Genomic DNA, 27,862 nt, shown 5'->3' on the forward strand with positions numbered 1-27,862 from the left:
CCCTAGCCTTTGAAGGGAGGGGGGTGTAGCTAGGCAGTGGAGTCAAAATTTCCAGTTAGACTTTTTTATTCAGGCTGCTTCCTATTCAAATAAAAAGATAAACTGTTTATATATAATAAGTGCATTTTTAAGTGTAACAATTACTCCTACAAAACACGAAAATCAAAATAGTATGAAAAATGTGTAACATGTCTGGTTCAGAAATAGGTGAATATAATCATGACTAATGATGAAATTCTTAATATCTACATTTTCAGTTATCAGATCATAATAAAAACTTGAGGTGGATGATATACTGTAGATATTCACAAAAGCATGATGGGCATTAGATTTTTGTGTAAAGCCAAACTATGTGTATGTGTAACTTTACGTGTAACGTGTGTGTGTGATGCATAATATCAAATTATGGCATATCGAGTATCCCATCTAGAAGAAAATAAAATCTTAAAAACTATCCTACAATATATTCAAGAATTGACAAAGTTCCTATGTCAGCAAACATGTTCAACCACACTAAGTTTTCAAGTCTGAGTAACATTATAAATCATAGAAAACATATCAATATAGCCTACAGGCATTTTTCCACCTGATGACAATAGATTCTATGTACCAGGCTTTGAGCACAATTGTTCTCTGTCAGCTGATACCAGCAACAGCTGAGCTGTGCCCTCACAACAATGACTTTGAACTACAAGTTAGAACAAGCCACCAACCCTACCCTTTTCCATGCGAAGCGATTTTTCTCCCAACCTCGAGCCGAGGAACCATCTTGAATTTGCGAGCCTTCTTGGCCGCCATCATTCCTTCTTTCCCTATGTTATTAAGACGGCATCCTGTCCGCGTGTGTCAAAGGATTTGACGTCCTACTTCAGTTCATCAAAAATTCATGATTGTCCCTTTTGTCTAAGGTCTATGACAGTCCCTCTATGGTTATTATACCACACCTATGTTCAATTCAGTTCATCCTTTTTGTCCCCCATTTTCGATAATTCTTCCTTGCCAGTTTCATTCATATGTAATCCATATGTACAGCTTATTATAACATTAGAGGCCACTTTTGTTCATAGAATAGCATCGTGGCACTTTTGGTGTCACCAAATAAAAAAGAATGACCTTTCGCAGTATTACGTTGTTGCTAAGAAGTGACACAACGTCCCACGGGACAATAGTTATTTCTTGATTGTTGCGTGGCATTTTTCTACCGGCAATTTTGAGGGCATACAGGTTGAGACCTTATTTCATAATTTACGAAAGAGGCTGACATTTTCCTGTGAAACTTAAGTCTGAAACTGAAAGGTAATAAAATTTTTGTGCCATTTTACGACGCAAGGTGTTAGCGGACTTTTCACCTAACCTAACAAGTCAGTTTTCGACCGGGTGAGCTGTATAAGCTGCTATTTGCATTAATATATCAAATGAGCATCAACTCACTATGCATACTAAATGAGCGAGACTGTAATTTCATTAGCTATAATAGTCCCAAGGGAGACCATAGTGTCACGTTTACTTGCTGTTATGACCTTGTTATTCTTGTAAAAGATGATATATTTTCTACCTGGGATATTACACAATCCCAAGTGCATACTTTATAGGGGTTTACATGTAACATGTCATTTTCTATCTAGTACTTACATCGTGCACTTGTGTGACAGAATTATTCAACTGTTACTGTTACCTATTGTTACCTATTCTCCTATACACATATTTCATTCTATCTATTCTTCCATCTATCTTTCCTTCCTCTATCCTTCCATCTCTCTATCCCTTTATCTCTCAATAACTCATGTTTCATGCATGTATCTCTATCCTTTTACATCTGTATCATTCTATCTAAGTCTGTATCCTAACTTGCAATTATCTACCATTTCATTTCTCTATCCTTCCATCTCTCTTTCCTTCCATCTATCCTTCCATCCATTCTTTCATCTCTCATTCCCTCCATTTATCATTCCATCTTTCTATCCTTCAATTTATCCTTCAATTTCTCTATCCCTCCATCTATCCTTCCATCTCTCTATCCCATCTCCCTATTCTTCCATCTATCCTTCAACCTTTCCTTCCATCTCTCTATCCTTCCATCTTCCTATCCTTCCTATCCCTATCTCTGTCCTAAAAGGCTTTCATTTCTCTATCCTTCAATTACTCATTCCATCATCTCTCTATCTTTCCATTTCTCTATCCTTCCATCCCTCTATCCTTCCATCCCTCCATCCTTCCATCTATTCCTCCATCTCTCTATCCTTCCATCCCTCCATCCTTCTATCTATTCTTCCATCTCTCTATCCTTCAATCTCCATACATCCTTCAAATTATCATTCCATCTATCAATTATGTCCTAAACATACATCAATACCTCTTTGACTCTCATCATTCTTGCACTCTTTTACCATACATACAATACGTTTCACTCATTTTCTTTAACTGCCTTACCTAATGTCGCTGAGCAGTTTCCTATGTGCAGGCTTGGTGAGTAAGAAGGCCAACGCCGTGCCGAACGTTTCCACGTTCTTGTCTGTGGCATAGTCCCGTAACAACTGCATCAACTCTTCCTTCCTTTCAGGGTCTTCTTCTAGCACCACATTCACCTGGAAGGGGAATTAAAATAGTTTGAGAATTTATTGCAAATGCATTTAATTTCGTGGAAATTTACTTAAACGGTAGCAGAAAAAATGGAGTCTTTGCAGTGGTTTTGAATTTGCGGTAGCGCTATAGACTGTAGTCATGTATACTACTATAATGGATAAATGTCACAGTGGTTTTAAGTTTGCGGTGAAGTGGCCACGGTGAAAACCGCAAATATAAAACCAACGCAAACATTTCTGCATTTACAGTTGTTTCTGTCTCTGTCAGCAGGGCTAGCCCTTTCTGATGGCTAGTTGGGCGTGTTGAACAGCAAACAAAAAGTTGAAATAAAAAAAGACATAACCTGTATCCTTAAATTTCAACATCTTCGGTACAACAAACCCTGAGTACATTACTATCAAGAGCTACCAACATGTGGAACTTTTTAACAAAGCTCTGAGTGAGTAATGTTAGGAATTTGAATTTGTCAGGAAATACAGGAGGTAACCCTAGTGACAGCACCTTACCAACTGTAATCTGTGGCTATTCCTGTTCAGCGACAATGTACCGGAGTCACGACAATGTAATGACATTGACCTGACCTTGGACCCTGAGATATATATTTGGTGTAATAGCTTTGGATCCATTCAGTCCAGGATGTTGGAAACTTCTAGAATCATTCCCTCATTAAGAACATGTCACTGAGTGATGTTTGAAAAATTTTATGTAATTCTCGTTTAAATTTTCTCTACGTCTGCTAGATAAAAAGACCAAGAAATTCCACCGAAAAATTGTACCACATTCTTGAGAGTGATACTATTTTCCGAAATCATTTCTAAACTGAAAAAGAAGAAAAACAATTTTTGTGATGTGAGAATAAATCAACAATCAAGAAACTTCAGTACTTCTTTTTTTAGATATCATTCTTATATGTTTTTGAAACTTTCAGTGACACTTGTCTACAAAATGACTGAGATTATATAAAAAATAAGAAAAACACAATAAGTCCTGTTCTTTACTCCTTTTTTGGAACTTTTAATAATCTAAGAACAAACCTTTGTAAAGAAGTTGACAGCTTTATTGTGTTTTCTGATGCTCCGGTCACTCCTAGTTCCGGGCTCTCGTGGTGACTGCATCACGGCTGGTGGCGCACTCACGCCCTGCTTCCCGCCCTGTCCGGGAATGATCGCTAACCGCAGCACGTCGCGTCCGTTTCGAATCATCCGGTTGGCCGCGTCCATGTGTCGTATCGAGACCCCGTTGATTTCTAAGAGCATGTCTCCTGGTTTAAGTCCAACATGTACAGCGGGACTACTTTTTGCGACACCTTGCACGTAGACCGGACCCGTGCCGCGAAACAGAACTCCGTAGTTTCCCTTTAGGTCTGGCACAAGTTCTAAATGTCGGATTCTCGAGATCACGCCCAAGCTGGGGGGTACTTGCTCGCAGTGTTTCGCAAGCGCCATGATGCCCTCCCGCGACATCATGGTGACATCGTGTCCGTCGAGTTCGACGATCTGGTCGCCGGGCTGGAGCCCCGCCTGTTGGGCGAGGCTCTTGTCGGACACGGCGACGATGTAACATGGCACATTTCCCTCGATCCGGAAGCCAAAGGCTTCGGGCCAACCTTCGTTACTAGTCATTTTCATTCCTGTAGAAACAGAAAAAATGGCAGTTAGAATCTCGCTAAAACTTTGAAAGAGAAAAACTCAAGAAAGTGTTGACATATCGTCATGATTTTGATACCTCATCAGGCAAACTGTCTTATGGCATACCACACCAGGTTTGTACTGAACAGTATACTAGTACGTACAAGCTGCATATCTAGATAGATTTTTTTATCCACTCACACTGGGATGGACCCCTAATCTTTTTTTGATAAAACTTTGTGTTGTGGGTACTTTTACCAGCAGGGACAATGTCAGGGGATTCAGACCCAGGACCTCAGGGTTCTGGGCCAACCACTTTACCATTATGCCACACTGATGCCACTTTTTGAATTCAAGCATCAACAGATCGAGGTATGGCTCTCCATTTAACATGCTATCTGAAAGAACCGACTCGGAGGCTATTAGGTAACGCTACATGTAGTTCACCTTTATCCGCGGGGTAACCTATATTCGTTGTTTTTCAAAACAGTGCATTTAGGCACATCAAGTCGACGAGTGGTTGTTTTAAGCTGCATGCAATGCACTAAAAATATTGCAATTTTAAATCAACGTCCGTTAACGTGATATCCCTAAATACTATGTTTTTAAAAGCAACGGATATAGGTTACCCAGGGGATAAAGGAGGACTTAAGCATTACATCTACTCATTTTCACCTGTCATTAAAGAAGTTTGTGCATTTCCCAAGGGCACAATATTAGGGACAATTTCAGGGGATTCAAACCCAGCACCTCAAGGTTCTGGGCCAACCACCCTACCATTATGCCACACTGATGCCACTTTTTGAATTCATCAAATAGTTATGTCCTTATAACAGTTAATGGTAGTAAGAGATGCAGCAAATAGATGTTCAAAGCACCTTTTGAGTCCTCTATAGCACAATCACAGCTGTGTCTCTACAGTGTTGTTTATTGTATTGATCCTCTGGACAGAACAAATAAAAGTCAGGTACTTTGGCTGCTGGTAAAGTATTGTAAGGAGGTCAAGGGTCACAAGGACAGTGTAAGGGTCAGGGATGAAGTATTTGGCATGCCAGTTACAAAGTCCAAATTCTTTTAAGGGCTTTAAAGTAGCAAAAAAATCAGTAATACAGGATAATAATGTATTGGCAATGTATATTTTCCATAATTCCATACAGTCAAACCTGTCTATAGCGCCCACTCAAGGGACTGGAGAAATGTGGCCACTATAGACAGGTCACCGGGCCACAATAGAGAAAATGCTTCAGTTGACTGAGCAATAAGCTACAATTACAAATGATTTCAGTACCAAATAATCTTTCTCAACAAGTAACATTGTCTCGATCATTTCAAAATTTAAGTACCGAAAATGATTATGTTGGTAAATTTGCCAACAACGACTCGATCTTACATTCAAGGCATGCGTACCTTCCTCTGACCGCCCAAATGACCCTGTCGTGAACTCCAAATCCTCGCAAACTACGATTTTAAACCTGGCGCGGGGTGACATACAGCCGCTGTATGGTTGCATTGGACAATCTATATCTACAGGACCGGAAATAGTGTGGCTGTGGCTGCGTTGGACAGTTCAGGCTGCTTAGAGTGTTAAGGTCAATGGGAAAAATCCAAGGGACAAACAAAAAGTGACCACAATGGCCAGGTGGCCGCTATGAAAAGGTGGCCGCTAATATAGGTTTAAACCCTGGCTTGCCAGGTCACTAACCTAACGCACCACCAGCTAGGCTTAAAGGTCCTAAGTTAGACTGGTCAGTTGGTCCGAGCTTGAACCCTACTGTTAGTATACCTGTATGAGTGACCATCTCTTATAAGGATCTTCTGGTTTAACTAAATTTTTTATGGTCCCTTATAGCTTAAATTATTTCCCCCATTGACACCTTTAAGAAATAATCAAGAGTGACCATCTGGCCACATTTTATTGGCCCCTGGCCCTGAGTGGTCTTCTTGGGCAGTTTTGACAAAATATGCAAATCAGGAACAAGCTTATTACTAATATTAGTTCATTGTTATCTTAACATATAGGACAACATGAAAGATAAATTAAAGCATCTTTCCTCAACGAAAAAGGATTCGACTTTATCAAAATGTAAAGTTACATCATTAAAAAGAAATACTGTCAGAGTGTGAAACTTTATATTAAAAAGAAAAGATTCATTATCTTAATTTAGGACTTTCTTGATGTCATTTTGGAACTTTAAAAAGAAGAACACAATATTGCCTTTTCAATAGGCTGTTTGTCAACAATGGAATAATTTTGAGGACCTACTCAGTAATGTCGCCTGATGTGATACATGAATATATAATGACCCCAGGTTACACAATGGGCCGAAGGGTATCAGTGTCATATTTACACTGTCATTCCACAATGTCTGGATATGCCATTTCATATCCATCTAGCTTAGATTTTATATATCAATATGAACATTCTTATTATTCTTATTAACAAAAAATGTATTTTCTTTTTGTTTTGTGATACTATGAACTGACAGTTCTAGTCACAACAGTTAAACATTAATCTTTCTAAAAACATACAGTATATCAAGCTTAAAAATTCTTGTATGACATTCTTCAACTTGGATTTAGGCACAAATATGCTTCTTGTAGAAATTTGAATATAACTGTTACAAGAATAAGCCAACTCCTGTATGCAGCTGGACAAAACAATCACGGTAAATTTTAAGTCAGTCTATCACTCTATGAAAACTTTGACAAATGTACTTACCTTGGTTAATCTAACCAGTCCCTGAACTAAGTTGTCTAATCACCTGTGGCTGCTTGAGATTCACCCATTTCCATGTTAATGGCACTTCTAAACGATGCAAAAACTCGCACAACAACAGCCGAGAATGCTCAGTGATTTACAGCTTCTTTACTCAGGGCGTACCAGTTTACATAATGTGTGCGTCTTCCACCAACACCTTCTTTCCTACCCTGTCCCCATATTAGCCGAATGATAGGGTCGGACAAAGTCAACAAAGGTCACAAAACAAACGCAAAGAACTAACAGTAGCGGCCGCGTGTCAGGGGAAACGTATTCGGACCAAAGGCCGTTGCACGCCCCCCGCCGACATGCCTCGTTTCGGCCCCCTGCACACGAATCTCGCGTACAAGAATGCAACGTCAAACACGGCCAAGCCAGAACGCAAATAATTACCTTTGGTCCACTTGCCGGCCTTTTAACTAAAGCCCAGATAATCGCACTTTACAAATACACAGTGACTTTACAGCCACTAGTGTTACTAAAAGTAGTAAAACAAGCGAAACTTGTAAATTTAGCAAAACTTGCTCATTTTGTACATTTTCATTGCATTTACTATCTTTGACTGATATTTCAATTAGTCCAGCAATATTTCATAACTGAAAAGCCAACGGTATGGTGTCATAGAGATATGCAAATGAGTATAATCAATCATTAGCCAGATTATCTCCTGTGGGTGCTACATTATCACCATGTGTCTGCGTGGTCAGCTGATCTCATAGTCCTTCAGAGCACTCTAGCATCAGGGATAGGGCCCTAAACAATGTGTGTTTCTTCAATAATATGGATGATATCTGCGCAGGCATCAATTTTTGTCTGTCATTCAAAAAAAGCTTTTGCACATACTGTAACATGCCATAAATTGCAAAATGAAATTTTTTCCTTAATTTGCATCCTCACATTAGTTTTGGGGCAACATATGGTAGATAGTTTTAATATAACCTTTTAAACTTGTTGAAATATGACAGTAAAACTGAAGAATTCAATGTTGTAAAGCAGTAATAATTTTAAACAGCATAACACTGCCGATTGTACATTTTATTGATCAACACAACAACAATAATGACATGTTTTGTAAAAAAAAATATACTTGATTACCTTCAGTTTGTTTGTAGTTTTGGTGGCTAGAGCCAAATTGAACACTAGATTCTAGATTAATTTTTCTTCTCCTATCAATGGATTCCTAAAATAAGTGTGACCTAATATTACTTCAAACATCTTTTGTTAGCCGCCATATCTAATGCGTAAAGGCCAAAGGTGGCAGCCAAACTATGTCGAGAGGAGAACAACAAAGGCTCACACAGAGTTAAATGGCCAATACCCTCATCAAATATTTACAGCAACGTCACCATGCATTATCCTAAGTTGTTCAAGATAGATTATACAGTCACAAGGTATATAATTTCTCCTCTACATATAGAATACGACACGGCGTATTCTGTATCACCCAAGGCCAGGGACCCGAGGTGCTAGCCCGACCGCGGGTAGGATGGCCCAACGGCCCAACGGCCAAAGACTGAAGGGCGATTTGACCAGCATTAAATAAATTAGTTAGGAGTCAACTTAGGACTGAGGGTGATGTGGAATATACATGTGTTGTACAAAATTGCGGCACAGCAGGGGTTTCAAACCAAGGATCTCTGGGTTTAGGGCCAACACCCAAGTACCAATTGTGCCCTACATACAGCAACAAGCTCTTTCCAAACTGACAGCAAAATTATGGAACTGACTCTCTTCTGACAAGTGCTTCCCTCCCATACACAAATGTCTATCTTCCTGGGCTACCTTATCCCCTGTCAAGGTACATGTAGTAGCTAGGTCGGAACACAATCCATAAGCCATCAAAACCAACATTCACTGGCATTTCCTAGCTTTAGTCACCTTAGATATATTTACCAAACTAAATAGTAACAGAGCCCAGAAGTACTAATCTTGGCCTTTTAATGAGCAAAATATTGACACTGCGACTTAGCATCTATGCAGCGACTATCATATTTGCAAAGTAAGATGTCTCAAATTGTAAAATAATGTTTTCTTCCACAAGGAAACAACGGACTATTTGACAACGCAATCGCGATTATCAAATATTTGTGGAATGCAGTGCAACGTGCCAGGTTGTTAAAGGTTTACGTTTTGTTTGTCGAGTTCGGGGTAAAGTCCTCTTTTCACACCCATTGTGTGAATCATCAATTATATACTTGCGGGGCCTCTTGGGATGACACATAATGTTAACATAATGATCACTCATTAAAAACTGTCAAGGGAATGGATTTAAAATGTATGTCTATGTCAAACTAGGGCATAAACGTTACTGCAAAATAATATTCTTACTGTACGCATGTACATTCTATGTATTATTTGGAATGATTTCAGAACTAAAGAGAGACGAAAAACACGCTGATGTTCAGAATATTTTTGGTTAGAATATCTAACGTTATCTTTGAATGACAAAATTACTATAAACTTCATATTGAATTTTCGATTTTTTGCACAAAATAGTAACTGTTATTCTCACGAATTTTCAAGCCTGGTATTTGTTTAAAAACAGAACAACAGAATATCCAATATGGGTATCAATATATCAATATTGTGACACAAGCAAAACAGTGACAATTTCAGTCATTATTGAATTCAGTGACACACGTACCCAATATCTACACTACACTAAAAACTTTGCAATCAGTACATTTACTTCAAAATATGTTGTATTCAAATGTACCGACTTCCAGGTCTTGAACTTAACCAAATTTTTAAACCAAAGCAATTATAGTAAAACACTTTGTAAGTATTAAAAATTGGAAAACAACTTGAGAACCTATTTTAATTATGTCCCTCAATCCATATAGGCTTGTTTTAATCCTTGTCTTAACTTGACTGTATTATCCTTGTTTCCTATAAATTGGACGGCTAAAAATTGTTTTCATACCATTTTTGCATATTATTTCATAGTTAGGATACACCTGTTCACCAACTAGATCCCTTTTGCATTATATTAATTCATAGATAGGATATAAAAACTCCCTTTAACAAAATCTCTCCTGTGTCACAAATGAAAGACATTGGATGGTTATCTGAAACACCATACTGTTTCCAAAATCATATCCAGTTGCTTATCAAGAGTAACTGCATTTTGGCAAATCTATTTCTCAAGTTATCATGTGGACCAAAGACACACAAATAGGCACACAAATATGCATACAAGTGCTCTAAAAGACATTACCTTTGCCAAGAAGGTAACAGATACTACAGAGTGGGGGACCTTAAATCTAATTTAGTCCCCAATGGCGAAGATTTCCATCTTGCCATTCTCTTGTTATCACACACACTACACGCACACACACACACACACACACACACACACAAATGCTACCCAAAACATATTAATATTAACCTTTTTCGTGAAGGTAATATTATAACAATATGAATGCTAAGTTACGATTTCAAGATGAAAATATTTAGCTTAAACCACAATATTGCTATTCTCACAATTCTTCTATCACCAGATGGAAGTTTTCAATGGTGTTGAACCAAAATTTCTCACAAGAAAATTTCAAACTATCAGCATCACCTCCAACTAAAACATCTATTACTACTATTCTACATCATCTATACCGATTGAAAATTATCAGAAATTATCATATAGTATAGAACTCTATACGAAACCTACCTTTTAAACAGAACATGTTTGTTATTGTGGAGAGAGCTCTAGATCTAGACCCAGCCAACAGGTGCATAATGCTACAATTGTGTGTTTTGTATTCTGCCCCGGCCCCAAGGGTAGGAAACGCGATACGCCGCGGAAAATCATGCATGGAGAAATACATTCTTCCCACTTCCCTTCTAAAGCCCTTAGGAACGCCATAGCACCAGGGTCAAAATAAGCTTAAAAACTGAACAATACAAAAGGTATTCAAAAGACAAAGAGATTACAGGAATAAAAAGAAAGGATGGACTGTACGAGCTCTCAAACAGTCAAAGACTTTAACCTAGGATCAACGAAGCGTCACGAAAATTCTAATGAGGAATGTATCGGAGACTCGAAACAGACGTTTTTTTCTATTTTTAGGTCTTAAAAGTTGGCATGGACTGTTACTTTGTATGAGAAACAATTATTTTTGTAGCAGGTCTGAATACACTGTTAGAATTGTCTACAAAGCAATGTGCAAAAATTTTAGCCTTGTTCACATTCTAGGTTATCAATCTTACCGGTATTAAAAAAGACACAGAATTGCCTTTTTGCTATAATAAGTATATCATCTTCTATGTTGTTTTTGATATTGGTCGATTAACAAGTTGCTGCTGTTTTTATACTACATCTTGATTCAAAATATTAGGTCATAACAATATGAGTATGGGACACTGGGAAGGAGACTTGGATTACAGGATACTGGGAAGGAGAGCAGGCAATTCAGAAACCACCTGTTGGATTATTGTAAATATGTCCCATGATCCCTTAGTAAGATCCTAGGAGTAGTTTTAGAGGCCAGATGTTTTTGATATAGGTCAAAAATAAGTTTTGATGTAGGTCAAAAATAAGTTTTAATATAGGTCAAAAATAAGTTTTGATATGGGTCAAAAATGTGTATTCAACTTACTAGTAAGTCAGTTAGCAAATGACTACATGAAAAGAACTCAGAAAAGAAAAGAGCAGTTTTAAAACCACCTGTTGGATTTTCAAACATATGTCCAATGGTTTCTATAAAGATGCAAGCCTTTTTTACCGTAGGCAAAAAACAAGTGATATATTATATCAATCAGATCAAGCAGTCAGATTATATCATATCATGGACACCAGCAAGAAAGAAAGAAGGCAGTTTTGAAACCAACTGTCAGATTTTCAAAAATATGTCCAATTGTTCCTAAACAGAAGCAGCCTTTCTAACTTTAGGTAAAAAAATAAGTGTTTGACTTGGTCAGTTCAAGCAGTTAGGTCACAACTATCACATTACAGGACACTGGGAAAGAGAGCGAGCAATTCGGGAACCACCTGTCGGATTGCCGAAAATACGTCACGCGATCCGCACACGCAACAGTTAACAGAAGTGGCACTAAGCACCCAGCTGTTCTCATCGCAATAATATTTGGCCAATATGGCGGTCATATAGGCATGACAGGGCGTTGTCTTTGGGGGATAACTTCCGTTAATACTTCTGCGTCTATGGCCGGAGCTACCGTGTATTCGAGCTGAACAGGGTGACAACACATGCCACTTCAGCGCTCTTATGGTATAGAGGGGAGAGAAGAGTACTTAACAACGGGATAAGTCATGTGGCTAAAGCCATTCAGAAACCTTTTGTTTACTAAGGCCTTGTTGAGTGTCTTTTGGTCGAGAATGTTGGACACTTTGTCCCTTATTAACTCAGCCCAACTGCTTAGGCTAATCAGACCAACTGGACCCAACACCCTGGTCCAACTCCCAACCCTTAGTTAAACCCTACTAGTAACCCTGACCCCACCCCCAACTTCAACCCTAACCCGAATAAATAATGGTCGAGTTGACCAAGGTGTTGGGCCTTGATAAAGAAGGGCCAAAGCGTCCAATATTCTCGACTAAAGGACACTCAAAGCAGACTTTTCTGTGTTAGCAAAGAGCCAAACTACTGTAAATGCGTTTAAATTTGTGATTTAATTTTGCAGTAGCCAGAAATAGGACTATTCCCGGTGGTTTTAAGTTCACGGTGAAGTGTCCACCACGAAAACCACCACAAACATTTCTGCATTTACAGTATTCTGATGCACTTTTTGTCTTACAATTCTTTCTTTTATACCGTGTTATCTGATTTTGAAATCTGGAAAACATGTCATTCACAAATGTGTTTGAATGTTTGAATTTTATCATAAATACTGTCTGTGTTATGTACTACATTGGTATCTTACAGTTTCCTGACTAAGCTCTGTATTGAGCAAAGAGGCAACTCTTGTTTTTGTGTTGTCCTGTTCCGTGGCATGTTTGTTGTTTACCCAGGAGGAAGTGGTTTGCAGTGGTTGCCTAGAAACTATTATTTAGTTTTGAATAGTAAATATTGATTAGGCACTAATGTAGAGGACAGTACGAGAAAAACAACACAGTGACTGCATTTGTCCCATTCAATAAATGACCAAAATGCAGCTAAAGTGTCTTCACTGGCCCTTTCTTATTCATGTTTAACTCAATTAATTTTATCGAATCTCAGCAGAGATACTAAGTACACATGAGCTTTGTAGGAACAGTGTCAAAAGCGGATGCACTGTTACAGCAGTGCATTTAGAGAAAAATATACAATCATTTTGTTTCTTTTATCACAAAATGTCATGCGAGAGCTGGACTATGTGCATTTTGTGTACTAGTACATATACACATAGTCAAACCTGTATAATTACTATAAGTGACCACCTCTACATAAAAATATTTGTGTCAAGAGCTTTTTGATGGCCCATTAATTATAGTCAAAAAAGATAATTTTTTTCCAATGACACAAGCATTAAGAATCCTTTCTATATAGTGACCACCTGTCTATATTGACCATATCTTATTGGTCCCAAGTGGTCTTCTTGGGCAGTTTTAACTGTTACTTCTTTAGGCTAGAATTTTTCAGTGACAACAATGTTTAAACTTATTTCTAACAGCCCTTACTGTAAGAACATACTGGTAAATAGCACACTGCAAATCTTCCTAGAATTAAGCATTAGGAACATTTAAAGTGTATCTTACTTTGTGGGGGTCTTATAACCCTTGTTACATGTTACACAATGACAAAGAGCCCGTGTTTTTTAACCAAACAAGCCCGTGTTTCTCTTTGCTGATGTTTCAGAGCATGTCCTAACATGGTCGTATCACATGTCACTTACCACTCCACGGCACACCGCGCGTAAACATGTGTTTGCAGGGTACGCAACGAAGAGGGCAAATGTATCTTTCTATACATAGGTTTAAATGCCAGGGCTCGAAATACAGGGTGCATGTGCACCCAGGTGCACCCAAAATTGGAGCTGTGCACCCATTTATTTTCTGTGGGTGCACAGGGTGCACCCAAATATTTTCTTAGGTTTATGTATGTAAAGATATCAAAGTATACTAGTATACATCATATTCTTGACATCTAAGTGTTAGAAAGATAATAAAAATTTCTGTCATGGTACTTATTTAAAAATTTGATAGCTTGTAAGTAAGTTTTATTGTTATTAAAGTTGTTATTTAAATTTAAGTAGTGCACCCACATATTTTTTGGTGCACCCAATTTTTTAAGCTGGGTGCACCAGTGCACCTAATCCCAAAAATGAATTTTGAGCCCTGAATGCCGTAGGGATGATAGTGGGTTGTTTTAATCCACTGACTATAATTTACCGAGTTAAGGTCATTCATTTTCACCTGAGTGAAGTGAGAAAATTTGTGAGAAAATCAGTGTCTTTTCCAAGGGCACAACGTCTGAGCACATCAGGGGACTCTACCCCAGGACCTCTGGACTGAGCCAAACAAAGTACTGTTACCATTTAGTATAAATATACTTCATTATGACAATACATATTAGAAACATACAGTACAAAATTACCATGTTTAAAAAATGTATCGACTTCAAAGGCTTTACATCTGTAAAGACTGACTGACAGACAGAGACATCCATGCTAATAAGCATGCAGGGCTTGAAATTCATTTTTGGGATTAAGTGCACTGGTGCACCCAGCTTGAAAAATTGGGTGCACCAAACATTTTTTGGGTGCACCACTTAAATTTAAGTACTAGTAATAACCTAATAGCAAAACTTATTTACAAGCTATCAAATTCTTAAACAAGTACCATGACAGACATTTTTGTTATCTTTCTAACACTTAGATGTCAAGAATATGATGTATACTAGCATACTTTGATATCTTTACATACATAAATTAACCTATTGTAAACCCACAGAAAATAATTGGGTGCACAGCTCCAATTTTGGGTGCACCTGGGTGCACATGCACCCAGTATTTCGAGCATTGGCATGACTTAATTAAGTCCAAGCATATATCAATTCTTTCAAACTACACTATTCTTGCATTCATCCAAGTTTCATTTATTATACCAAATATCATAACTCATGATTTATGCACTACATTATAAACCGAACAAGAACTGTCATGAACTGTCATCAATACTCGTTTGTTTGAACTGATTACCTTTCCACTCCATTACTTTAATTATTCATGTTGCAAAAATACTGATATTCTTTGGTTTGATGGATGACAACAAATATAGATGGGATCCTCCATTTTGATACTGTAAATGCTTTTACTTTCATAGTCGGTGTTGGTGGGAGATTTAAAGAGATTTTTGCGATGTTTAAAGTTCCCCTTTGAAATGATTCTGTTGTACAGTAGAAGTAGCATATATTGGCAATTTTTTAACATGAGATCACTAGCACACTGTAAAAATTGAAAAAAAAGCAACACAAACATTTCAAGAGTTACAGTATCTGGCAATAGAAAATAAAATGGATTTTTTTATCATAGAGCATGCTATTAAAAGAGACAGAAATATTGGAATAATGAAAAAAATGAAGGTATGAAATATTGCTTATGATCTTTTATCAGGAACCCATTCTTTTAAGTCTCCCTTCATTCAATCTTTCAAAAGTGATGTTCTTATCAATAAATAATCATAATGTCATTGTAATTTTTGTAGCTTTCACTATTTTCTTTTGGAATTACCTTGCAGTTTTTTTTTTTCTTTCCTAAAAGTATGAATGAAGAAAACATGGTTTCCAAATAGCAAAAAATGATTGGTTGCACATCAAGCTAGTAGTGCATTCCAGGGTGTTGCCTGTGTGTCAATTAATATACTTCAAGAAAATTCAAAACTAGCTATTTTATATTCTGAATCTGAATCAAAGTTGAACTGTAATTTTAAAAAAAAGGATTGAATACTATCCACTACTAGTATTCAATTTCAGGAATTACTTTACAAAGACTATAACTTCAGTTGGACTGTCAAAAGTCCCATGTCTTGTGTTGGAAAATTACAATTCAACTTTGATTCAATTCAAAACACATATTTCAAAAGTTATGTGCCATTTCGTTTAACAATTTCGCATGACGCAGCCATTGTAATTTCGAGTTGAACTTTGGTAAAAGTTGACATCTTGGCAAGAAACCTATGTACCCTGCACATTGACATACTTAGAAGTAACACTACTTATAACGTTAAACATACAACTTAGAAAGGTAACAATCATGAATATAAATCATAATCCCTAATTTCAACAGTAATATTTCACAAAGATAGCAACAAGACATAAATTTTAAACTTCTTTTCAAACCATGGGACGCTTACTATATAGTCTTCCAGCTAAAACTTACCTTGTATGGATATGTTTAAACCCCGCCCAAAACAGCTGTTGCTGCAAAAGTTCGCGCCAAAGAGTCCCCGACACCTCCCACCGGCTCAAAGTGGACAGTCCGGCGGTTAGTGGTCCATCTGAGCCCGTTAGCGGGTCTGTCTCGGCCCCGGTACCGTTAGATCGTGCCCTTAAGTACCGTAAGTACGGCTCGCCACCCTTAACTGGAGCTGATCACCTGGGCGAGCTCGTCTCTGGGCCTGCCCCGTTAGATTTCACCAGCACACCTGGACGAGACCACTCTAAAGGGGGAGAATTTATCAAAGTCTGTATATATTGCAACATATACTCAACAAACTACTCCAAAACGTACTTAATAGATATATGATGTTATGATTGATGTACAGAATATCCTACAAGCGATATTTATAGTTAATATTTGTTTTTCATTAAAGAGCACCACCTTTTAAGCTTTGGAATATCCTAGTATCACGTGGTTTGCACGTGGGGTGAGAGGTCAAAAACCCGGAAGTGACCAAGTGAGTTTGGAACACGTGGGCCGTGGGTCAAACGAGAGAGAAGATAGTTTTGCTCGTTTTATTTACCAAGAAAGTTGTGTTTTAGGGATTTGTGTGTGTGTGTGCGTGTGTGTGTGTGTCCCCTGTATGTTTGTGTTCTTGTGTGTTTCTGTCTGTCTGTGTGTCACATTTATGTGTGTTTGTCGCTCATGTGTGTTTGTGTGCCTGTGCCCGTGTGTCCTATATTGCTACCAGCTGACTTGAACACACGGACTACCTATTATAGATGTTCCTTGGTTAACAAGACAGCTTTGGGGAGGGGAGCATTCTTCTTTTTGTTAAACATACTGCAATTTATTATTTTCCAAAAGCGTATATCATACACATTATTTTTGCAATAACACAACTTGTATAAGCCTTCTCACATTAGTTAGGGCGCATGTGCGGTGACAGGCATTCTAGGTAATATGTCAAAGGGTAATATATAATAAGGTACACAAAAAGTAAACGCCATTGTTTCGATTTGCATAACAATGTACAGACGGGTTTTGTTTACTTTTTGTGTGCCTTACCCTTTGACATATTACCTAGAATTCCTATCACCGCACATGCGCCCTAACTAATGTGAGAAGGGTTATTGTTGATGTTTTCTGTTTGTTTAGAAAGACATCTTTCTAGGATAAGAAAACCTGTATTGTTTATATTTAAAGATTTATGTTTAAAAAGACATCTTTCTTTCTTCTTCTAGGTGTAAGGATTAGGACCACATGTAGAACATCTTGGTGACAACAAGAAGAATGGACTTCCTACTCCTGTCAACCTTATACCTGACTGTGTTCATCATCCTTACCTATGTGCTGTGGTTCGGGGACAGTTCATTTCACAGGCGGGGGTATGTGGGCAAGCTAAGGAGGACAATCATAACAGTAAGAGTCACAGACATTTTGTGATAATAATACTTACTGTACAAGTTATAAGCTAGTCCACATGTACAGTGTGTAGTGTGCATGTAATTGTGGGTATATAATAGATTGATAATATGTAACTGCATTTAAGTTTGTGGTGATTTGTGTACAGTGCACTCATAATATCCAATATTAAAACAAGTGACTTGAAAGAGACTTGCTAGCTTGAAATTGTTATGATATGCTCTTGTTATTTTTGTTTTTTTCGAACGTAGGGAAGCCGTTGGTGTTTTCATCATTGCCTACCCTCCCTCCTTAGAAGACAAGTTGAGAATCTGTGGCAATATGCAGCTTATACAAGGTACATTTGTATTACTAACTTATGGTTTTATACAGCTCTCAGAGTCTCAGATTGTATGCTTAGTCCTAAGAAAAATGTTGTATTTCCGGTTACCCTGCAGTCCCTAGCAAAAACCTGCCAAACCTATCCCTTTTTTACAGTGGACAGTTGGCAAGGGTCATAAAGTTTTTATCATAACTACGTTCATACACTGCAGCTGAAATTGCATAACATAAGCTGTGAATGTATCTTCGTGATATAGATGTGTAGGTGTCGTGCAAACTGTACAATAATGGTCCTCCTAGCAGCTTGCCATGGGGCTGCAGTAGGACTTTTGCATCAGAGATCTCGTGTTCTGGAAGCAGTATGGTTGTTATTTTTGGTGGTAATTATAATATAGCTCTCAGGGCAGGGAGAAAGTGGTACAAGTTTGGACTCTAGTGGCTTATTTTAACTTTTTCTTTCTTTCAGAAACCCTTTGTTTCAGTGCCTGTACGCCATTCTGGTTCTAGCAGGCTTTTCCACTTTCCAGCTTGACGTCCTGCACTATGCTGCCCTATACGAGGCTCCCACCCTCCCCCTCTACCAGAAACTTCCCCTCTACATCTTATGTGTAAATGCCGTGTTGTTCTGTGCTCTAAGCTTGGGAGACCCCGGAGTGATCGTGAAAAGAAACGTTGAGAGACATCTCAAGTTGTACGAGTTTGATGGACAGCTGTACAGACAGGATGAACAATGCAGGACGTGTCAGTTCGAGAAGCCAGCAAGGTCCAAACACTGTGGTAAGTGAAAATAAAAGTTTTAGAAAAATTAAAGTTAGAAAACTTTTCTTGCGTCATGTGTTTATAGAATGTCCAGAATGTCCTTTGTATCATTTTTTAAGAATTTGCATTTGCAGAACACAGAATTTTTAGGCCAATTTGTGAATAGATTTTTATTAGATGATGTTTAAAACATTAGCAATACAGGATATAAATGCAGTTCTTCTTTTATACAGTTAAAATAGTATAGATACCAGCATTTAAGTCTTTTTACACAAAAATCAGAGAAATCCCCATGAAAGTAGTGGACATTATTAAATAGGACTTATTTCTTTGCCAAAAGCACAGAAAACTGTAACAGGTGCCCCATTACATCTTGATACCCTACAATGTACATGTAAAGTTATGTGCATTGAAACAATTCTGGTTAAAAAAAATTAAAAATCATATTATGTAAAAGTTCTGGTCAAAACACTGGGTATGTGAGGAGAAAACAAAACAAAAGTTTTCATGGTGGATTTGAAATTGTGGTTAAAAGCAGTTACTGCAAAAACCTCAAACATAAAACTACCGCAAACATTCCTGCATTTACAGTATTGTTTTTCAGTCTTCAAAACTAATGTTCTTGTTATTTTCCTGACAGCATTTTGTAACCACTGTGTGTACCGGTTTGACCACCACTGTCTGTGGGTAAACTGCTGTATCGGTGGACTGAACCATCGCCTGTTCCTGGGCTTCCTCATCTCTCTGTGCTGCTTGTGTGGCTACATTTCCTATGCAACCTGGAAGGTAGCGCTGCTGATAGTGGAAGCCAACAAGCTGTGGTCTGCCCATTATGTAGACCGCTATGGTAGACCTCAGCCCATGGATCTACGCACTCTGTGTCAGGCAAGGAAAGCAATTATTTGCGACATTTTTTTGACACTATTTATGAAACATTTTTGATAAAAACTTCTTTTTTCTTTATTCAACTAATACAAATGAGGATCTTATTTGTATAATCAAACATTCACGATACAAGGTGAATATCATTTGGCAAAGGGAACTCTAGTTTTCTTGATAAGATTGCAATATTTTTCAGACTGAAATAACGGAAAGATCAAAATCAAAAATGTCCTTAGCAACAAAATATTGATAAACTTAATTGATGAGAATGTTTTAATTTTTGTCTACTGACTTTCAGACTTTTGTTCTATGAATAGAACTATGAATAGACTATGAATATCATTTATAATAAGTGTGTAAGTTTCGTCAATTATATCTTGCTTTGTATCATTTCCCTTGAAACTCAGCAAAGACCTAGTAAATATTTATTTTTGTGTGTTCTCTTATACAGTACCTCTTCATGCAGCATCCAAGAATGATCTTCCTCCTGGTTTCTCTCAGTCTCCTCACCGTACTACTCGTAGGCTTCACCCTGTATCATCTCTACCTCACACTCAACAACGTAACCACCAACGAACTCTACAAGAAACCTGCTCGACAACAACAACATCAACAACATCAACAACAACAACATCAACTACAACAACAACAACAACAACATGACAAAAATAATACCTTCAAAGGAAAAGGAAGCCAGCCTAAGATGAAACAAAGAAAACAACTTTTAGAAGAAACTAGGCAGAGAAAGACGAAATTTGCTGTACAAAGTCAATGTCATAGATGGAACCCCTACCATAGAGGATACTTTCAGAATATTTTTGAAGTCCTCTGGCCACTTACAAGCAGGAGATTATGATAATGTACATTTACATATCTTTTGTTTTCTGAGGAAATTCTTCGGTATTGTGTGTGTATGTGTGTGTGTATAATGTAGTCCATGTAAGTGTGTTCCCATATGTTTATTATTAGTATAAGTCATCACATTTGATTTCTTACTTATAAAGATGTGGAAATTTTGCAACAGTGAACAATGCAAGTCCCACATTGGCCACTTCTGGGTACCAAACTGAATAATGTTAAATTGTACCTGAAGTTGTTTTTTAAATCAGTAAACAAGTTCATTCAAGATGAGTCATTGGAGTCATTTGTTATCAATTTTTGTGCAATAAATATTTCATATTGTGAGATTCTGTGACGTAATGGCAGTGCGTTTGGCTCAATTGCAAGCCCAATATAGACATACTTTATCTATCAATATTATCAATTTTATTTCTTTATTTGAGCCAAGACTTTTTGTAAATTTTTAAAGACTTTTTTTGCAGAGTCGCTTCATATTTTTAACCAAAAAAATATCATAGAGCTGAAAAATTAAATTCTTGTGGCCTTATGAGGCTCAATTAATTTGCGTAATCCATAATGCACTTCCCCCAATGCAGACCCCCTACCCACGGCCACGCACACAAACTTCCCTTGCAGTTTCACATTGACAGGTGCATTTGGAGGTCATTGACCCTTACGAACGAGATTCTCCTGCACCTGGGAACGAGCTCAAACATGGCGGCGCCCTGATGTTTACGTTTGGCAATCTCCAACATTTCTGCAAAAAAAATAACTAAAACGTCTTCGACACCGCCCATAAAATCATCATGAGGATTCTAAGACAGTATGCGATGTTATCCAAACGTTTGTTTCTTTCTCCGTTTATCTGGAAGGCGGGGAGTTCGCGATTTCTGTGTAGTCGGGCGGACGGTAAGTTTTTGCAGACGACAAAAAATTCTGCTGGCGGTTTTGTTGTTGTGAAGATGCAGAGGCCGCCGGCTAACGGACTGAACTTAGACTTCCTTACGGAGCTCACCATCCTCCTTGAGAAGCTGGAAGACGACCACTCGTGTCGCGGGATGATCTTGACGTCGTCCTTACCGGGAATCTTCAGCGCTGGGATCGACATGAGCGAGCTTACACTGGTCGGTACCCCCTCCCCACTTGTTGATGTTGTTGTCCTCGTATTTCGTCTATTCTTTTATATAATGTACTGTATTCTTTCGCTAGACGTGGCCTCCTGGTGCTGAGTAACAGGTGGTTCATTTTGAGTCAATTGTCTCTCTTGGAATTCAACTCTTATTATTAAACTTGTTGATTCGATTATAAACGTGGTTTTGTATTGACGTAACAAAAACTTGAAAAAGTACAGTGACTAAGTCATGTGGTCAGATATAAACTACAAAATAGGGATGCAGTCTTACAGATACTAGTACTAAGAGTGAATCTTAAAATTCTGCCGACTAAAGCACAACAACAGGATAACAACTGTAACTTTATACAATTTTATGTGGGGCTAAATGTATTAGTACAATTATCTGCTGTGATTACAAAAATCTATTGTGTATTTAACATAATTTTAGTATTAGGCCTAGGAAAAAAATGTTGTGTTTCCTGTTTCCCTACCTTCCCTAGAAAAACCTACCGACCCTAGACTTTATTTTGGGTGGGCAGTGGAGTCACAAAGCTTCCAGTTAGAATTTTTATTCAGCCTGCTTCCTATTGAAGTAAAAACAGTCTGCTTGTCCTATCTAATGAAGGATTAATGTATCTATTGTGCACAAAATCAAAGTTTGACATTGAAAGACAAGTGTCCTCATACATTTCAGTTTCCTTTGTTCAACTGTATTGTAATATGTATCACTAGATTTTTGGCTAGCCTAAAAAAAATTTAAAAAAAAAAAAAAGATATCCCCTACCTACCGACCCTAATTTTTTCAGGACTGAAACAGGAAACACAACATTTTTTTTCCTAGGCCTTATGAGAATTCCCAGAACTAGATGTTATGAGTCAAAGCCTTCATTCGACCGTCCGACTTCATCTTGAAATCTGCAGTATCTTTTAGAAATATGTGAATAACTTTATTGCGTTAAAAATATCCTTCCATAGCATTCCATGACAAAGTGAAATTCATTTATATTACAACCGTTTACAAAAAAATTAAATCATACACTAAATAGCACAAAACCAAAAAGATATTGCCAAATCGAATACTGTCAACTAGAATGACTAAGTTAATTCCCACAAAAGTCAAAGAATAAGATGTGAAAAAAAAACAAGAATAAATAATGTATCATTTATCATTTATGTTCAATCTTCCTAACCTACACTTAGATAAAACCAGCACGTCACCGGAACGTACTGCGCCTGCGCGAACCCTGGTGTTTTGGGGCTTGGTTTGGTCAACGTTGCATTGAAATCCCGCTTGTTGCACAGTATATGTTAGAGACATGGTTTCATGTAAAACGTACACGGGATTTTACCCTTATATACGCACGTACTTTCTTAAATGCGGCCCTTTAGTAAACCGGGGGTTTAGCAAGGTTTAGCATGTCTATACTTTTCGCGCAGGCGCAGTACGTTCCGGTGACGTGCTGATAAAACCCTGCTTTACCTGTGCAGAGTGAGAACCATGGTCCGGAGCACGTGACAGCCTTCTGGCAAGCCTTACAAATCTTCATCATCAACCTGTACAAGACACACCTGGTTACCATAGCAACCATCACAGGCCACGCCCCTGCTGGGGGATGTCTCCTCTCATTGGTCTGTGACTACAGAATCATGGCAGCTGGGAACTACACCATTGGTAGGTGGACTAAATTTCATTAATCATTACTAAACAGTAGTGAGGTCTGTGTGGTGCAACGACTAGAGCGTCCAACTCAGAACGATGAGGTCCTGGGTTTTATATTCACCTTGCCCCAACCTTGTGCCCTTGGAAAGGCACTTCCTAAATTATCCAGGTGCTGCAATACATTTATATTGTTGTCAAAGTTGGGTGTGTACTTTATTTGATTTTGAGGTTATTGCATCATGAGAAAAAGGCTTGAAAGAGAGCAAGGTGGTGCTGTAAGTCTGAGAAAGATGCAAATTAAACTTATATTGCACATTGCTTTCATGTACAGTATTTCTTCTACTCTAACTCTAAGTGATTTAATTTGAAACTTGCTGTAGCTGACAGTCATGAGTTTGTAGAGACGACACCAGCATTTAGCACCTAGTCTAGATTGTTAAGGAAGCAAGGACATTGTACAGAAGTTTTTTATTCATGCAAAATGACCTGAGGAAAAGAGAAGAAAGCACCATCTGATTCAGAATGTGTTCAAGATTGGTGCGTAATTTAGTTGTGTTTTTGATTGTACGTTTTACTCCCACAGCTTTGTCTGACTGTGTGTGTGATTTGTCCCAAATCAGGGGTGCATACTTTAATGGAGAAAATGAGGTATGCTTTAAATACACTAATTTCTTTTTTTCTGCCAGGTATAAGTGCTGTGAGAGCAGGCCTGTTCCCCCCGGCATGGATACAGTTGTTACTGGCTGACACCATCGGGAGGAGACAGGCAGAGTTGTCAGTCCTGCAGGGGAAACTCTACAGTCCACAGGAGGCACTAAAACTGGGGCTGGTGGATAAGGTACGATATAGTGCACTACACTAAGATAATAGACATAATGATAATACATAGACCAGCCCAGAGTATTCTGTATTACCTGAAGTATCAGCCCAATTGTGGGTAGGATAGTCCAAATGGGAGGAGGCAAACAGGGAAGGAAGGAAGGAGAGATTGAAGGGAGGGAGCAAGGAGGAAGGAAGGGGGTAAGACAGAGGGAATGAGGGAGAGATGGATGGAGGAAGAAAAGAAGGTAGGAGGCAAACAGGGAAGGAAGGAGGAAGCAAAGAGGGAGGAAATGAGAAAAGACAAGGAAGGAAAAGAGGAAGGGAAGGAAGGAGTGAAGGAAGGAAAGAAGGGAGGAGACAAAAAGGAAAGGAAGGATGAAGCAAAGAGGGAGGAAAGGAGGAAGGGCAGAAGGAAGGAAAAGAAGGATGGAAGGAAGGAAGGAAAGAATGGAGGAGGCAAACAAGTAGAAAAGGAAGGAGGGGAAGAAAGAAAGCAAAGGGAGGAAAGGAGAAAGGAAGGAAGGGAGGTAAGAGGAAGGGAAGGATGGAGGGAAGAAAGGAAGGAAGGAAAGAAGAGAGGATTCAGATAGGGAAGGAGGTAAGAAAAGTAAAGAGAGATGAACAAAGGAAGGAGGGAATAATGCTTGATTTGCAGTTCATAATGTTTACACTTACAGTTGATTTTATAGTTTATGTCTTTCAACTGTGTTTATCCCATCCTCAGGTTGTTCCTGAGACAGAGCTGCAGCCTGCAGCAGAGTCGGAGCTGCGTGATTGGCTGCAGGTTCCCGACGCAGCCAGGATCCTCACCAAGTCCAACCTGCGGAGAAAACTGCTGCAGACTTTTCAACACAACAGGGAGAGGGAAGTGGAAGACATCACCAGATTTGTTCAGACAGACTCTTTCCAAAACAATCTAAAAGAATTCATGAGAAATTTGAAAAACAGAAGCAGATAATATGTCATGTATTATTCAATTTGACAAGAATCTGAAGTGCAGGTATGAAAAAAAAATTCACAGGTCTCAGTGACAAGTGTGCAGATGTTGATACACTAGTGCATCAAATCCGTAGGTGTTTTTTGGCACCTTTAGACAGATTAGCCGTGAGGCTAGATGGGCGTCACTTCACCGTCATGGGGACAGGGGCATGTCGAGTATCAAACTCAGGACCTACTGATTCTGATTCCAACGCTCTACCCTTTGCACCACACAGACACCCAAGGTATGAACAAGCATCATAAAAAGCTGAATTATTCAATCATAGAGAAGCAGAGAAATTTTAAAATATGAATTTTAATGTGGAATCAGATTGCTAATGCAAAAGTGATAACTGTTGAATAATTAGAGAATGAAACAAGAAAAAAGTATTAAATGGCTGATAAAAAAATGTTGCATCCACTCTCTTATTATGTGGTTTATTGTCTTTTGTTTCCTGTCAGACCTTCTGTTAATAGATGCAAACCCACACAAACATAGAGTCCCTGAGACAAAGACAATACCTCCAAATCAGTTACTGACCTCCTTAACGGAGTGACTGGTATGGTACAAAGGTTATTGGCCTGAGGAGACAAAGTACTATTTCTAATTAGATACTGGGAGATAAAATTATAAACCATCAGCTATCGGCAAACTACCACCAGGCCAATGGTTGTGTGTATCGTCACCCATTCACTGCAAGGGGTTGCTGTTTTTACGGTTACCGAAGGGTTCGATTAGTGGTTATCCCGCAGGTGAGCCTTCATTCGTATGTAGAAAAAGTACTTTTGGGTACTCAAATCACTTTCTACCGTTTGCCCACATGTCTTACTATGATATTCAAGTGTTGAAAGTAACGCACACTTTGTTTGAAATTTCGGAAGTCCAAATGTAAGGGGTCGCTTTTTTGCGGTTACCGAAGGGTTCGCTTAGCGGTTAGCCCGCAGGTGAGCCTTCATTCGTATGTAGAAAAGTTACAAAGTAATTTTGGGTACTCAAATCACTTTCTACCGTTTGCCCACATGTCTCACTATGATATTCTAGTGTTGAAAGTAACGCACACTTTGTTTGAATTTTTGGAAGCCCAAATGTAAGGGGTCTCTTTTTGGCGGTTACCGAAGGGTTCGCTTAGCGGTTATCCCGCAGGTGAGCCTGCCTTTATTCGTATGTTGAAAAGTTAGAAAGTAATTTTGGGTACTCAAATCACTTTCTACAGTTCTCCCACATATCTTACTATGATATTCAAGTGTTGAAAGTAACGTACACTTTGTTTGAAATTTCGGAAGTCCAAACGAAGGGGTCGCTTTTTGGCGGTTACCGATGGGTTCGCTTAGCGGTTATACCGCAGGTGAGCATGTCTTCATTCGTATGTAGAAAGGTTACAAAGTAATTCTGGGTACTCAAATCACTTTCTACCGTTTGCCCACATGCCTTACTATGATATTCAAGTGTTGAAAGTAACGCACACTTTGTTTGAAATTTCGGAAGTCCAAATGTAAGGGGTCGCTTTTTTGCGGTTACCGAAGGGTTCGCGTAGCGGTTATCCCGCAGGTGAGCCTTCATTCGTATGTAGAAAAGTTGCAAAGTAATTTTGGGTACTAAAATCACTTTCTACCGTTTGCCCACATGTCTTACTATGATATTCAAGTGTTGAAAGTAACGCACATTTTGTTTGAAATGTCGGAAGTCCAAATGTAAGGGGTCGCTTTTTTGCGGTTACCGAAGGGTTCGCTTAGCGGTTAGCGGTTATCCTGCAGGTGAGACTTCATTCGTACATTGTATTTAGAAAAGTTACAAAGTAATTTTGGGTACTCAAATCACTTTCTGCCGTTTGCCCACATATTTTACTATGATATTCAAGTGTTGAAAGTAACGCACACTTTGTTTGAAATTTCGGAAGTCCAAATGTAAGGGGTCTCTTTTTTGCGCTTTCCGAAGGGTTCGCTTAGCGGTTATCCCGCAAGTGAGCCTTCATTCGTATGTAGAAAAGTTACAAAGTAATTTTGGGTACTCAAATCACTTTCTACCGTTTGCCCACATGTCTTACTCTGTTTGCATGCAAGTGTACGTGGATGATGCTAGTTAATCTCCAAACAGATCCTACGGTGCCATAAGATAGTATCAAAGCTCACTGCCAGGCCAGGGAGTATAGCCGGTTAAGGGAGTCAAACGGGCACTGGAGAAGTTTGATACTATACATTACGCACCATGGATCTGGTTGGAGATTAGAAACTAGTCTTATATATCCTTTTCAAGGACGCAATGCTGTCAACTAGGGGTGGGTACCGGTACAGAAAATTCAGGTACAGGTACGGTTTAGGTCCCTAAGAGACATAACCTTCTTGACGAAGGTAATATTTAGGCCCCAAACGGGTTTTATTTTGTGAGATGCCCTTACATCAATCCCATCTGATATGAAAAAGATTTGAGATGAAAGCTTTGTTTTTATAATAATATCGGATTTATTTTGCAGCCAGTAGGTACCCAAATTGTGGTCGAGGCACCTCCTCGAGCACGGGACCCCCGTTTTACGTCCCTCCCGGAAGACGATTTCGTGGAAAGCTTCGTGAGGCTACATGTATACAGCAATCCGGACGTCCTTGGTTGGGGGACTCCCATCCAAGTACTGTCCGGACCGCGCGTTGCTTAACTTCCGAGATCGAGGGATCGGGTGTACCAACGCGCCACGCGACAGGATTAGATTTGATTTGATTTGATTTGATTTATTCGGCTGTATAATCATGAGAGATTGGAAAGTATTATCCAAACGATAGTTTTTTTCCTG

At 38.6% G+C, this 27,862-nt stretch overlaps 3 protein-coding genes across 7 annotated transcripts in view; 2 read left to right on the top strand and 1 right to left on the bottom strand.

The window, feature by feature from the left end:
• Positions 1-16,529, bottom strand: part of LOC118429193 (delphilin-like) — a 34,992-nt gene extending 18,463 nt beyond the window's left edge. For 4 of the 5 annotated variants that reach the window (XM_035839651.1, XM_035839653.1, XM_035839652.1 and 1 more), the window contains exons 1-3: positions 16,279-16,529; positions 3,618-4,213; positions 2,431-2,585 (exon numbers count right to left, since the gene is read on the bottom strand). In XM_035839651.1, coding sequence (XP_035695544.1) covers positions 2,431-2,585; positions 3,618-4,211 — 749 coding nt within the window. In that variant the 5' untranslated portion in view covers positions 4,212-4,213; positions 16,279-16,529. Of the gene's footprint in view, positions 1-2,430; positions 2,586-3,617; positions 4,214-6,930; positions 7,136-16,278 lie in introns of those variants that run through there. The other variant, XM_035839650.1, reaches the window with a different exon arrangement.
• Positions 16,530-17,525: 996 nt separating this feature from the next.
• LOC118429394 (palmitoyltransferase ZDHHC4-like) lies at positions 17,526-20,850 on the top strand. The gene is made up of 5 exons (XM_035839876.1): positions 17,526-17,700; positions 17,955-18,040; positions 18,491-18,801; positions 19,424-19,668; positions 20,117-20,850. Exons 1-5 carry the CDS (start codon positions 17,572-17,574, stop codon positions 20,519-20,521), a joined length of 1,176 nt encoding a protein of 391 aa, XP_035695769.1. The 5' UTR covers positions 17,526-17,571; the 3' UTR covers positions 20,522-20,850.
• A 340-nt stretch (positions 20,851-21,190) lies between these two features.
• Positions 21,191-25,481, top strand: LOC118429742 (enoyl-CoA delta isomerase 1, mitochondrial-like). Its single transcript, XM_035840363.1, has 4 exons — positions 21,191-21,629; positions 23,108-23,291; positions 23,966-24,117; positions 24,826-25,481. The coding sequence occupies exons 1-4, from the start codon at positions 21,312-21,314 to the stop codon at positions 25,057-25,059; spliced, it is 888 nt and encodes a 295-aa protein (XP_035696256.1). The 5' UTR covers positions 21,191-21,311; the 3' UTR covers positions 25,060-25,481.
• Positions 25,482-27,862: the final 2,381 nt, after the last annotated feature.

The sequence above is a fragment of the Branchiostoma floridae genome, chromosome 13 (assembly GCF_000003815.2).
Source record: "Branchiostoma floridae strain S238N-H82 chromosome 13, Bfl_VNyyK, whole genome shotgun sequence".
NCBI classification, from domain to species: domain Eukaryota; kingdom Metazoa; phylum Chordata; class Leptocardii; order Amphioxiformes; family Branchiostomatidae; genus Branchiostoma; species Branchiostoma floridae.

Bases quoted from the DNA above. Each gene is read 5' to 3' on its own strand.
- LOC118429394 (XM_035839876.1), top strand. From the start codon at position 17,572: ATGGACTTCCTACTCCTGTCAACCTTATACCTGACTGTGTTCATCATC. The intron at 17,701-17,954 runs GTAAGAGTCACA...TTTCGAACGTAG, and splicing joins TAAGGAGGACAATCATAACA to GGAAGCCGTTGGTGTTTTCA. The intron at 18,041-18,490 runs GTACATTTGTAT...TCTTTCTTTCAG, and splicing joins CAATATGCAGCTTATACAAG to AAACCCTTTGTTTCAGTGCC.
- LOC118429742 (XM_035840363.1), top strand. From the start codon at position 21,312: ATGAGGATTCTAAGACAGTATGCGATGTTATCCAAACGTTTGTTTCTT. The intron at 21,630-23,107 runs GTCGGTACCCCC...TTACCTGTGCAG, and splicing joins ACATGAGCGAGCTTACACTG to AGTGAGAACCATGGTCCGGA. The intron at 24,118-24,825 runs GTACGATATAGT...TCCCATCCTCAG, and splicing joins AACTGGGGCTGGTGGATAAG to GTTGTTCCTGAGACAGAGCT.